Genomic DNA, 12498 nt, shown 5'->3' on the forward strand with positions numbered 1-12498 from the left:
GCCTCAAAGATGTCGCCGCAGGCGACATTCTCGAAGACGACAGGAGGAAGTGGTGTCGATTTCATGTTTTGAGAGAGAACGTTGATGAAGAAAAATGGAAGCGAAAGGAATTTCAACTTTGCGGTACCAAAGAAATATTCGCAAGAAAGGTTAACGGAGGGAAGTAAAGTGAGTTTCAATTGTTTGCAATTCATCTACATGCTTGTTTAATCTTTTTCGGTCCTTTTCCCGTCCTTGCGAAGAAAAGTGTCTTCTGTGTCAGAATACCAGTCCTTTTCCTGTGTCCCGATGACAATTATCCCTGAATTCATGCCTGCTCGGCAGCCCTGTCCATGTCCCTGTGCCAGACCCGAATATGCCTCAACTTTTTGTGATGTGGAGTTATTTGCATCTCCCATGCAACGCCTGCCCATGATACCATGAAAATAATGTGGTGATATCGAATGGAGAATAATGAAGAAGAGCGTTGGCAAAGCTCCCAGGCGGAGCTGCCACGTCTTTTTTGGTTGGAAGAAAAGCAGAATCGTGCAACAGTGGAACGCCAGTTGACCAGATCATCCTTCAAGGCTTCTGACTCTGTCGTTCAAGACTTGCGTGCAGCGGATTGATTCCTCATGTATAGCTCGCCAATGCCTGGCCTCGTTTTGTTGACCTTATTCCTTGCATTGATGGCAGCGGAATAATGAGAAAAGGAGAAATTCGACCAGTCCCGATGGTCCTTGGTCGGTCTGGAGACTTCGACGACCTTTGTCAACTTCTTCTGGGGCCTGTCGAAGGTGAAGATATCTTCGAAGTCAAAGTCCTGCGACGACATGTCCAAGGCGTCGAAGTTGGCTTTGTCCAGCAACTCCCGCTCGGCGTCGGAGAAGGAAACATCGAAGCTGGCCGAGCGTGCGTACGGCACCAGCTGGACCTTGGGTGCAAGGCCTGGTGAGATGGGCGAGATGGAGGGTCTGGAGGATGTGGACGTGGTCGAGGACTTGCGGGCGGATGATCGGGCGGAGATGAAAGGGTCGGATTCCATGGACATGGAGGATCGGGGGCTGCCGTCCGCAGTTCTGTGGGGGATCGACTCAAAGCGGTGTTGGTGTCTGTTGGACCAAGCCATGGCAGGGGATGAGACGAGACGAGACGATAGAAAGGCGGGAGGTGAGGGCTGCAAAATGATGTGTCCGGTCCAGTCGAGAAAAGGGTTGAACAACTGTCACCAGTATAACGAGAGAAGAGAATAATGAAGTTTGTGCAGTGTTGTTAAAGAATATCAAAGCTGATGTCCTCTATGAGACCAGATATACACTCCAGTTGGTCAGTTGGTCCAGGCAGTCAAAGCAGGCCCCGTGCGGGCCGTTGGGCTGTCACAGAAAGGAGGAGACCCGTGGACTGATGGTTGGGTCCTTTATCAGCCTTGGTCTGGTCTTGTCGGAGACTGTAGGCAGTAGGATTTGATTGATTGTTCCGTGAGCGTCCCGGGAGAATAATACTGGAGAATGAGAGGATGCAGTGATGCGTAGTCTGATCTGATCGGATCCTGGTCGGGATCAAGTGTACACACACACAACGCACGTCCCGGAACCAGTAGCAGAAAGACCTTGAATGCGTTGGCAAGGTATTGACTGGTGTTCAGGGCAGTGAGTGAGACACCCCTACAATGAATGACACTGACTGCCAGTCACGGTGGTGCCAGGTGAGAAGTAAGAGGTGAGAAAGGCGAGAAGCCCCGTTCTTTTTGATGTCACTTTGTCGTTTCGTATTTCGGGTGTTCGTGTCTGTTTTGTTTCCCTCAGTTTGTCGTGCAACAGAGTGATTCGAAAGATGGAGAAGGAAATGGAGGAATTGGTGTTGAAGAATCAGACTACACGAGGATGGAAGAGTAAAGCATGAAATATTTGATGATATGTTCACGGGATATCTCACATTCCTTATATCGTGGCGGCAGCCTGTGAGGAGTTTCCACGTCTCAACATGCCATCTTCACGAGTGATTGCGACATCGGCCCCAATACGAGTTGTCAGGGCCGGCACGGGCGCGGATGACACTTTTCAACACGCGTAATATAGTATTTACCATGGCAAAATGTGCAAAGTGGTTCCCAACAGTGCGTGCTCAATCAACGGAATGACTCAGAAGTCAGAAAAGTTGCGTCTTTTAAGTGCTCACTTTCCAGTATTATTATGTTATGGTGTTAATATTGCTCAAGACTCTTCGTCGATGGCGTCTTTCAGAACCCATCACCACCGAATCCTTACCTGCCTGTGCCTAACCGACGAATCAGATTCCGTATACGTGCCAGAAGCCCAAGGTACAGGGCCTGGTATGTATTTGCTGAGATCGAATAACGACATTCATCACCATTCTTGTGAGCTTTGACGCGACTTGTAGAGCGAGTCTGTATGTGTTTCGCCTGAATCTACTCGTCTCACCTCAGAATGAGCCCTGATGAAGCCCGGGGCGACAACAAATCCCCTGACTGGGTTATAGAACGTGCTGAGACCAAGGGATAGGCACAGTACCAGCAAGATATCGCCATGTATTTGATCCTGAATACCATACAGCTGTTGACGTACCTATACCTAAGATACCTCACCTTACCCATGGCCATTGACGGGAGTCATTCTACCAGAGAACAGACTCGATCTCTAGAACATCAAGTATACCTACCGTATCATCAGAAAGCGGATATCTGCTGTATTAACTTAAGTTTTCATGTCATGTTGTCGTCGTGTCGTCCTCTCCCTCTCTGCCAAAAGTGGATCGATCTGCTCAGCCCAGTGTCCCCGCCGTAGGTACCTGTATTCTCTTAAAAAACCTCGTGCCTATCACCTCTTCCTCTGGAATCTGGTGAAACAGGATTTTCGTGTACGTACCTCTGTTAGGTACACGTGGCCAGCATAGAGTACCTTATGTACTGTTTCTGATGGTTCAAGACAGAATCCATCAAATCTGTCCTCCATAACCAAAAAGAATGGGTCCTTAAAGGATACTTGCAGGCAGCATTCCGTCAAATCCGATGATTTTCCACCGGCACGCCGTCAAATAACATGTCATCTTCAAGTTTGTCCCCAGTGGATGGATACTGCCAATCACATCGTCCTACGGCGGCACGGTTTCTGGTCTAGGCTTGCCGTTTGAATCCTCTGTACCTATATATCCAGGATGTACTAGTCATAGAGGTGAGGCCGGAAAAAGGAGGACAACAGGGGAGGTAAACATCTGGATTCCGCCTTATAGTACCTTTGGTGGTAAGAGTCGGTGGCAAAGAAAATTGGCACGATGACATGACATGACAGGATCTGCTGGCACTGGCCTGATACATAGGTACTCCTCGGCTTTGCAGTGTATCGGTGACAGAAAAAAAGTCTGGAGGTCTTTGACATGACCTCTCTCATCGTCTGTGGCCTTCTGGATCTCTGGTCCTCAAAAAGAACAAAACCCATGAGTACCTACCTTGATTAGGTAGGTCGGTAGGTAGGTACACAACCTGCACTTCACACTGTCGCTGTGGTCTTCGGCCGTTGCTATCCATTTCCTGGGTACGGCCAGCCAGTCATACAACATACACCCATAATGACAACAATGTTCCTAGGATGATACAAGTCCTGGGGTGGAATGTCGTGACCAGATACTACTCAATGTCACCCACCCCCTGATCAACTCCCTCCAACGCTCTGACTCTGACTAGAATTCTGTCTTTCCAACAACAATGTCGTCGTCGTCATCGTATTGTTCGATTCCGATCCTGATGGTGCAATCATCTCTCGCGTGCTTCGAGCCTCGCTGGAGTCTCGCACACTGCCACTTCTCTCGGCCTTGGCTGCTCGCAGCCGACTGCTGACGCTGGAGATTCTGCTCGCAAACCCAAGACTTCTCCTGCTGGTGGAGTTCATTGCCCGAAGACCAACCTGATTATCCGGCGTTGCTTCAATTGGACTCGATGCCACACCCGGGACGATTGATATTCGACCCCATGCTTCCTTTGGTGTAAGGGGCGGCTGTTCTTGCATTCCGAGACTGCTTCCAGGAGACGCGTACTTGCGTCTTGACACTAGGTTGGTGCTGAGATTGGTGGGCATCGAGCTCCGCATCTGCATACTGGTCGACTCGGCTGGCGAGGGCATTGGATGTTGGGCGGTATATTCTCTGGAATATCCTGCTCGATTCCGAGCCATCTGCCGATAGGTTCCCACCTCGGTCATAGCGCGACTCACAGGCCGCACAGAAGGACTGCTTTCCTCGTCGTCTGTGTTTGCATCAAGATGTCCGGTTCTTCTGCTGCGTAATAGAGACGAGGTGCGCCCAGCTCGGGATGAGCTGATCGGTATCTGGGGCAATGCTGTCGGAGGCGTGTGAAAAACGCTTTCCGGGCTACTCGCTGGAGCGTTCATCGTGGCAGCGGATGGTACACTGGTTCGTCGACTTTCAAGGCGAGATTGGACCCTCGAAGCGACAGGAGGGCGTTCGGTGGGTTCATTGCTGTACCCACGTCCGCGAAGGCCCGTGACTGTGGCCTGATATGCATCTCGACTGCCCGGTCTTGTAGTCGGTTGCTGCGCTGACTTGCTATCAGCCAAAATCGCTATCGCCAGCTCGGTCAGGCTTCGACACATGCTCTCCGTTCTTCGACGGATCTGGCGTTCCGAGACCGAGGACAAGCCAACGGTGCTTGCGCCACCGGAATATCCGTCGGGATTCATCATCATCGACAATTGGAGAGCATCCTGTGCGGTGGCCTGCAATCGTTGATACACGTCATTGCTAACGACCGCTTTGGCGTTCCCGAGAGCCTCGTGGAGGTTCGGGTGGATCGTGGATGGGATCCCTTCAATCGCTGATTGCAACTGCGTCACAGCCCCCTTTTGTTTGGGGGAGGAGGACATGGTGGTCGCAGCCGTTGTTGCCGTCTTGGGCCGCTCGGCGTTGTTCATCGCCGCGGCGGAGGAAGGGGGAAGCTTCCCAGTCAGCTCCAGTTTCCGAATCCTCGATTTCAGATCATCCAGCTCATCCCATACGGTTGAAGGGGCGGTGGTGGATATCGTTGACTCCGTTGCGTTATGGTCTACCGGCTTGGAGCAATCCGCAAACGTGGAGTCTGACACCAGCCGACTGATCCGGGCCGTACTCGGACGAGAAACGTGGCGTCCAGAATCAGTATTTGTGTTGGTATTTGTGTTTGAGTATCGCCTCGCAAGGGGCCGGTTAGGAACATTGCGAGGATTCGCGCTGTATGTCTGTTGCTGAACCTCGAAGCCGTCGTCGCGAACGGGATTTCCTTGCGCGTATGACCGTGACAGAGCTCCCGGTACATGCTGCCCAAGCGAGGACCTCTTGTAGTGATTCAGAGCCTCTGATCGACCCGATACACTGGCGTTATCAAATCTCTCGAGGACCGGGGAGGATTTGTACCCTGTCGACTGTCGCGTACTCGTAAAGAAGGGCAGTGAGATTCTGGACCGTCGTTTGTCTGCCCTGGACAATACTTGCTCTTCCCGGGACGCGTCCGCCTTTGCTATATTCAAAAACAAGTCTTCACTTTTTTTCTCATCGCTGCTCGATCCTTTACTATCCTCGTCCGTAGATGTTGGTTGTAACCTCTCGAGATCTGGGATTCCACGCTGCTCGGCTTCCGAAGCCTCAGCCGCTGTTCCCTCAGTTTTACTCATCACCGAGTCGGGAGTAAGCAGACTACGCGTGTCTGCAGTCTCCGGGCTTGACTCCTCTCGTGTGTTCGCCTCGCCAGTCAAAGAATCTGTACTTGAAAGCGCCGCGTTGTCTTGCCGCACGGGCGAGAGTTGTGATGGTGGCTGCGAAAGTTCAGGTTCTGTCAAAGATTCATCGGGTTTGGCAGGGGACAAGTCTCGAGGCGTTGCGTTGATGGCTCTCGACCCTGTATTTCGATCCAGGGTTCGAATCCTGTCCTGCGATAGGGTTCGCTGTGTACTGTATGAGGGAGGTGGTCCACAAATCGTCTCGACACCGTAACTACTATGCGACGCGGGCGGTCTTTTCTGGGACGGAGATCGCTGCAGCGAATGCGAGTTGATGCGCTGTAAAGGGGGAGGCTGTTGGCCGACCCCGCTGCTGGAGGGAGGTTGGTGGTGGTTCTGATCGACGCCTTCGTAGGAGAGGTGAAGGGAAGGGACGGTAGAGAGTTTCGATGTCTCGACTGATGTGGTCATGCCAGGGTCGAGCGAATAGAGATGATACTGTGGCTTTGGCTCGGTGCTGCTGGATGTTAATTTTGGCTTCTTGCGGAGTTGCGGGCGACCTGTCAGGTCGTTGTTGACGTCGACCGTCGTCGCTCTGCGGACCTGGTGAGAATGCGGACGTAAAGCTCGTGGGAGTTCCACATCCGTGACACGATCATAGTGGTACTCAATGGGGGAGACGCGGCAATGTGGGAGATCATGAGGAGGTGCAACAACGGTAGAAGAGCTGGTATGGACGCGGTTTCGAGGAGCAGAAGTTGACGTGTCGTGCCCGTCCATGCCGATGAGAGTTGGGCGGCCGCTGTTTTTGGGCCACCAGCTTCACGGGGGTCCCTTGCTAGCACCGCTCGCTTGTTGATGGTGAGGGAATCCTGGACCAGAGCCCAAGGAGGTCCGACTCTCCCAACACCGCAGTGCAGTGGTCTGGTATTGCTTCAAACATTTGTATAAGCTATGACTTTCGAGCAAGAAAGAGTGTCTCGAAACCGATGGAGTCAGGTCCGTGATCTGCCATTCTTTTTTCTCCTCCTAGTCACGTCTCCCACAACCACCTGCAGGTACAAATGCCACGCCACGACAAGGCACAGATGTGATATCTCAAACCCTCCCGTACATTGTGTGCCTTCTGGTCGCTAGCCTCTTTCTTCTGTCACGTTTGTCCTGCCTAGTTAGGGCTAAGAGAAGAAGATCTCGCACGGTGATTCGACTTGTCTCCGGGGCGGTTAGGCGCTAAATCCTCCTACCACGGGCACTACGTTACAGGCTATGGTCTCTATGGCAAGGTGCGCCCGCGGAAAGGAGTGATTGATTGCGGCATGACCGGGGGCAAGGAAGCCAAACGCCTCGGGAGCCCCTAAAGAACCCCCAGAAGCCTAGGAGCCTAGGTGAGGAGCCGATATCTTTTGCCTGCGGTTTACTCTGCACTCTCTATCCACTTCACGTTACATACTTCAGGTCATGATCTGGGACTCGCCTACTCGCCTACTCGACTACTCGAGTGTCTTCACCCTGCAGAGAACACTATATCAGGAACGTGTTCGAATGGCCTCGATTCAGCCCTCGTACGATCCTGGATACTAGTCCGCCTGCTCATCGCGACAGACGGCGCGGAGCTTTGGCGGTAGCGGCGCGTCGTGCGTCGGATGTGCTATTCATGCTGGCTTAATCAACCCCCTAATGCAAGGTCCCAAACACTGACATTCGGTGTGGACTGGACAAGACCTGGTCCTCTTACGAAACACTCATTTTCGTCTACTGCTTCCGTTGTTTTCACCTGCCTATGAGATATCTTGTGTCGAGATCAACTGTCGTTATGTCAGCGGACTACACCACTGCAGGCAGGAGCATCGCAGAGGTAAGAAGAAAGCTGAAGCGACTCAACCATCGACAAGTTCAACTTCAATATATGGAACATATTGCGTTGGCCTCCCCTTGAATTGGCCGTTCTTCAAACGCGTTTATTGGTATCAGTATGACCACCAGACGAGTCCGGATCGTTTGTATTTCCGACACGCACAATCAGACTCCCAAGTTGCCCACTGGCGACATATTGATCCATGCAGGGGACCTTACAAACCAGGGTACGTTCTCGGAACTCAAGAAGACCATAAATTGGCTTGGGCAGACCTCGTTCAAAGTCAAGGTCATTGTCTGCGGGAACCACGATATCACTTGCGACATTCCATTCTATCAACAGTATGGTGCTTACTTCCACAATAAGAGAATGGAAGACCCCCAGCAGTGCATCGCCTTACTTCAATCGGACTCATCCATCGTCTACTTGAACCATGAATTGAAGCAAGTTAGAATTGATCATGAAGATGGCTCTTGCTCCCTTCTCAAGATTTTTGGCTCTCCATACTCGCCTGCGCGTGGTCTGTGGGCTTTCGGGTATTCCCCCGAACACGCTCTTGAACTTTGGCATCAGATCCCTCTGGATTCAGATATCGTGGTAACTCACACGCCAGCAAAATTCCATCGAGATGAATGTGCCACACGTGGAGCCTCAGGATGTGAAAGGCTTCGGGAGACATTGTGGAGAGTGCGTCCGCGGTTACATGTTTGTGGACATGTCCATGAAGCATATGGGGTCGAGGCCGTGACATGGGATATCTCTTGCCCATACGTCAAGTTCAAAGAGAAAGGTATCCGGCGTTGGAATGACCCTGGTCCCGAAGGCAAGAAGCAATTTACGGTTGATCTATCCGCGAGAGCCCAATCCACGGCACTGCGCAATGATGGGAGCGCAGGAAACCTTGTCTCCAACGTACAGCTCGCGAGATCTCGGGGCGTTGAAGTCGACGGCGCTGTTGAGGATGGTCAAGTGCCTGAAGCCAACGGCTACGAAGGCATTCTGCCTGCGATTCCTCCGCCTCCCCGACCACCGTTTCCCAGCTTCGAAAAGGCAGAACGCCCTATTCCATCTACAGGCGCAATCACCGATTACAAGCTACCGGCAACCCATGGCCTCGGGGGTCCTGGCTCACATGGTCGATCGGATCAAGAAGCAATCTCAGGTCGCGAAGGAAGGGTCGAAACGTGCATTGTGAATGCTGCCTATATGGCAACAAATTGGCCACACAAGGCCGGCAAGAAGTTCCACAAACCTATCGTGATCGACCTTGACATGCCAGTTGAATATCCTGACCACGCCTCACCAGTGTAGACTGGCTCAGCATCCACACCGTCACTCCACATCTATCTTTTCAAGCCCACACCACTCTGCGATGAACAATGCGATGGCTGTGGTGATCCTCTTCAGGCTCTTGACACTCACCCACTCATCGAAACCGTGGATGTTGGCACTGATAGGTCCATAGCACAATGCCGGAATCTTATCATACAATACATGCACCCGAGTGTCGAGGTAGCCTGCTGTCATGAATGTCTTCAAGTCCTCGCCTGTTGCCTGCTGGTGCGCTCTTCGAAGGGTATTCTCTGCCTCGCTACCGGGCTCAAGCACATATCCTTCGGAGAAGAAACCGTTCCAGATGATCTTTGGGGGAGTTTTGCTCAAGAATGAATCGGTCCGAGAGAAATCTGCCACCTTCTGCTCGATCTCATCTGCGGCAGACTTTGCAGTGACACCGGGATATATCGAGATTCGACAATCAACCCGACACCATGCTGGTACCGACGATGGCCAGTCACCTCCGTTGATCATTGCAACATTCAAATCTGCCCAGAACGGTCCGTTAGCACAGTTCGACCTGGGTTTTTCAATCCATCAAAGCTTCCCCCCTTTTCCCGCACTGGCTGTCCACTTGACAAACAAGGTCAAGAACTTACTCAAAGGATGCTCCTCATTTTCAAAGTGTTCCATCCCGACCTTCCGCTCATTCCACTCTGCTTCTAGCTCTCTCAGCGCTCCAACCACTCTCTGGCACGCATCAATCGCGTTCATACCCGCGCCCATCTCCCTCACATGCACGGGAGTTCCGCGCACCTCGATTTGGAACCACAAGACGCCGACATTGGCCCGCACCAGCATCTCCTCCTCGGGCTCGGGAATCAGCACCGCATCCGCCTTGTACCCTTTCAAATGTGTCATTAAGGTCCCATTGCCCGTGGACTCCTCCTCGACCACCGACTCCAAGATGACCTCTGCCGCGGGCTGATATCCAAGCCGCCGCAAGGCATCGAGCGCGCACAGATTTGCTGCGCCGCCAGCTCGCATGTCGGCGCCTCCTCGACCATAAAGTTTGTCACCTTCAACATGCCCGCTGTACGGGTCATGCGTCCACAAGTCCACAGGCCCAATGGGCACAACGTCGATATGGGCGTTGAGGATCAGGCTCTTGCCTCGCGTTTCGCGCGGCTTATGCACGCCCACGACAATAGGCGCCTTGGAGTGTGTGGCACTGAACTTGCCCGCGCCGACGTGGCTCGCCAGGGCGGCTTCGTCCATTTCGAATTTCACCGGCTCATAGCCCCGGTCGGCGAACTGTTTGAACACGAATTCCTGCACTTCACTCTCCTCGCCTCGTTGGCCGCCGAACCTGATCAGGGACTGTGTGTATGCGATTTGAGCGTCGAAGCCATCGGAGACGGACTTTGTGATTGATGCGACTACATCGCTGGAAAGCTGTGGCATCTTTGTACGATCGCCACGAAATGCGTGGAATGCGTCAGGGGATACTATGGAAAGTCGAAGTAGGGCAGCTCAAGATGCTAGGAGGCGAGGCAAATACTGCAGACGAAGGCGGAGGGACGAAGATAGAAGAAAGGGTAAAAGAAATGCGGTTCTGAGTTGATGCTTCTTCGTTTACACTCCTAGCCAACCTATCGTTGAAGAAGAACCAAAGTCTGAGGCGAACTCTAACTCAGGTAGATAGTCTCACTCCTAAAGAAAGACGTGAGCCCTCCGTCGTCCTTGTCGTTGATTATATCGGTCCATGCTTGGCGAATCTGATATGTCTCATGGCAAACGGACATCTCCCTTTCCCCTCCCCTCTGTTGCCAGATCCCCTTATTGGTGTAAGCAGGTACAGCGTACGAGAGAGATATGGGTTGTGACCAGACACGCCAGGTCAGGTAGATAGCAAAAGCGTACCTAGGTAGGTAATCTACAGAGAGACGGGCGCTTTTGGATCTCATTGGACAACACCTCCAAAGACCGACATGCCGCATGCCGCACGAAGCATGACAGGACAGGTGGACCAATCGAAGTGTTTCGCCCGGCCAAACTGTTCTACAGAGTATGGCAATCGACAGTCTACTAGGTATTATGATCTGTCTGAAGGAAAAAGTGCCGCGCAGAGACTACGAAAAAGAAAGAAGGCAGCGACGACCAAAATGGGTTTTCTACAACTTCAAAGAGGAAGTGTCGGGCACACTCGGCCGATGTTGGATTGATGCACCCGTCGTGGAAGACGAACTCCGTTTCGAAAACGCACTCGCGTGATAGAGTGGGGATGGGACTGGTAGTTGATGGGGTGGTTGCAATTCTTGCTGCTGGTGTCCGCTGAGAGAGACGAGATTCTAGTATTAGTGATCTGAGTGCACTGTAAACAGAACCCCCACTGCCCAAAAACCAAGTGCCAATATACCGACACATTGCCTCCTCAATATCTTGAATCTCCAAAGTGCGCCCGAGCATGATCCCTTGGAGCCAGCTTCAGGGTGCCGTGAGCATGCTGTCCGACCGAGATATGTTTCCTTCATCACACAAACACAGTTTGCAGGTAGCCCCTGGACAAAGTGGGCAGGGGTAATCGTAGTTGCAGTCCTTATCCAATATAGAGCAACGCGGTCGACCTCCCAGAGCCACGGTACAGAGACCTTCTAAACCTGGACACCATTGCCATTCTTGACGCCATTCCACACCATAACCATCAAACACCTTCAAACGATTCGAGCACCCTGGGTATCAATGCCAGTCGAGGACTGGAGGCCATGTTCATAGACAAAAATTAGAAAGACCCAAACTTGCATTTTTCAATGAGTTTGCCGCGGTCGGAGAAGAAGCCGGCTTGCTTGATATGTGTTTGCTTCCCGGTTTTCTCATCAAAGAGGTTGAAGCCAAAGTTCGCCGCGTGAGGCGGAGTGTATAGATGCAAAGAAACGGCCGCCTCGGTGCTGGAGGGGTTGGAGATTTTGTGGAGGCCAATCTGGTCGGAGATGTAGGTGACTTCATTTTCCGCATAAGTTGTCTCTTTGACGATTTGTGGTGGAGTCAACGTGCCAGATGACTTTATCTGGCTGTCTGCGGAGCCTGGCGGCATGGAGTACAATGTTTCCTTGAGACTCCCCTTGAGGATTTTCATCACACAATGCGCATTGGCGTGGTCGTGGATTGGACTAGACCGTCCTGGATTCCAGACCACTACCAATAAATTCGACTTGCCGTTACCCTCATCGACGAGATTGCGAGTATAGTTTCGGCTCGTGTCCGCGAAGGCGTATTGATGCCACTGGCTTTCTTGTGACACGTAGCCTTCCATGAGACGGATGAGATCGTTCTCGTCGACGTCGGCGGAGTCAATGCCGGAAGAAGGGCCCAGTACGTCAGAGAGGGCTCGCACCAGGCGGTGGAAGTCATCTGTTGAATCAATTGTGTTGATCTTGTCTTGGTGCTGTGGCGGATACAGATCAGGTCGTAGCATATATGGCGCCGCCTCGACGGGCGTTGGTTGGTAGGATAACATGCCGCGAGCACGCAGTGACTGGTGAACAGGTTTCTGGATAATCTGACAATGTTGCGGACAAGAGAGAGACAGGAAATCGAGTTTGACTGAAAAGTGAAAGAGGGGGCTATGTAGATTCCTCAGCGGACGGTAGGTGGTAAGGGGTGAGA

General features: G+C 52.3%; 5 protein-coding genes across 5 annotated transcripts; 1 reads left to right on the forward strand and 4 right to left on the reverse strand.

Moving 5' to 3' along the window:
• Positions 1-583: 583 nt before the first annotated feature.
• Positions 584-1030, reverse strand: A1O1_01033 (uncharacterized protein; the record flags this gene model as incomplete). The annotated part of the gene is made up of 1 exon (XM_007721947.1): positions 584-1030. One exon carries the CDS (start codon positions 1028-1030, stop codon positions 584-586), a length of 447 nt encoding a protein of 148 aa, XP_007720137.1.
• Positions 1031-3647: 2617 nt separating this feature from the next.
• A1O1_01034 (uncharacterized protein) lies at positions 3648-6482 on the reverse strand (the record flags this gene model as incomplete). Its single annotated transcript, XM_007721948.1, has 1 exon — positions 3648-6482. The coding sequence occupies one exon, from the start codon at positions 6480-6482 to the stop codon at positions 3648-3650; it is 2835 nt and encodes a 944-aa protein (XP_007720138.1).
• Positions 6483-7674: 1192 nt separating this feature from the next.
• Positions 7675-8868, forward strand: A1O1_01035 (uncharacterized protein; the record flags this gene model as incomplete). Its single annotated transcript, XM_007721949.1, has 1 exon — positions 7675-8868. The coding sequence occupies one exon, from the start codon at positions 7675-7677 to the stop codon at positions 8866-8868; it is 1194 nt and encodes a 397-aa protein (XP_007720139.1).
• A 21-nt stretch (positions 8869-8889) lies between these two features.
• On the reverse strand, positions 8890-10296 carry A1O1_01036 (acetylornithine deacetylase; the record flags this gene model as incomplete). Its single annotated transcript, XM_007721950.1, has 2 exons — positions 8890-9380; positions 9492-10296. The coding sequence occupies 2 exons, from the start codon at positions 10294-10296 to the stop codon at positions 8890-8892; spliced, it is 1296 nt and encodes a 431-aa protein (XP_007720140.1).
• Positions 10297-11614: 1318 nt separating this feature from the next.
• A1O1_01037 (cysteine dioxygenase) lies at positions 11615-12349 on the reverse strand (the record flags this gene model as incomplete). Its single annotated transcript, XM_007721951.1, has 1 exon — positions 11615-12349. The coding sequence occupies one exon, from the start codon at positions 12347-12349 to the stop codon at positions 11615-11617; it is 735 nt and encodes a 244-aa protein (XP_007720141.1).
• Between the last annotated feature and the right edge of the window lie 149 nt (positions 12350-12498).

Source organism: Capronia coronata, assembly GCF_000585585.1.
Source record: "Capronia coronata CBS 617.96 chromosome Unknown acBCG-supercont1.1, whole genome shotgun sequence".
In the NCBI taxonomy this organism is placed as follows: domain Eukaryota; kingdom Fungi; phylum Ascomycota; class Eurotiomycetes; order Chaetothyriales; family Herpotrichiellaceae; genus Capronia; species Capronia coronata.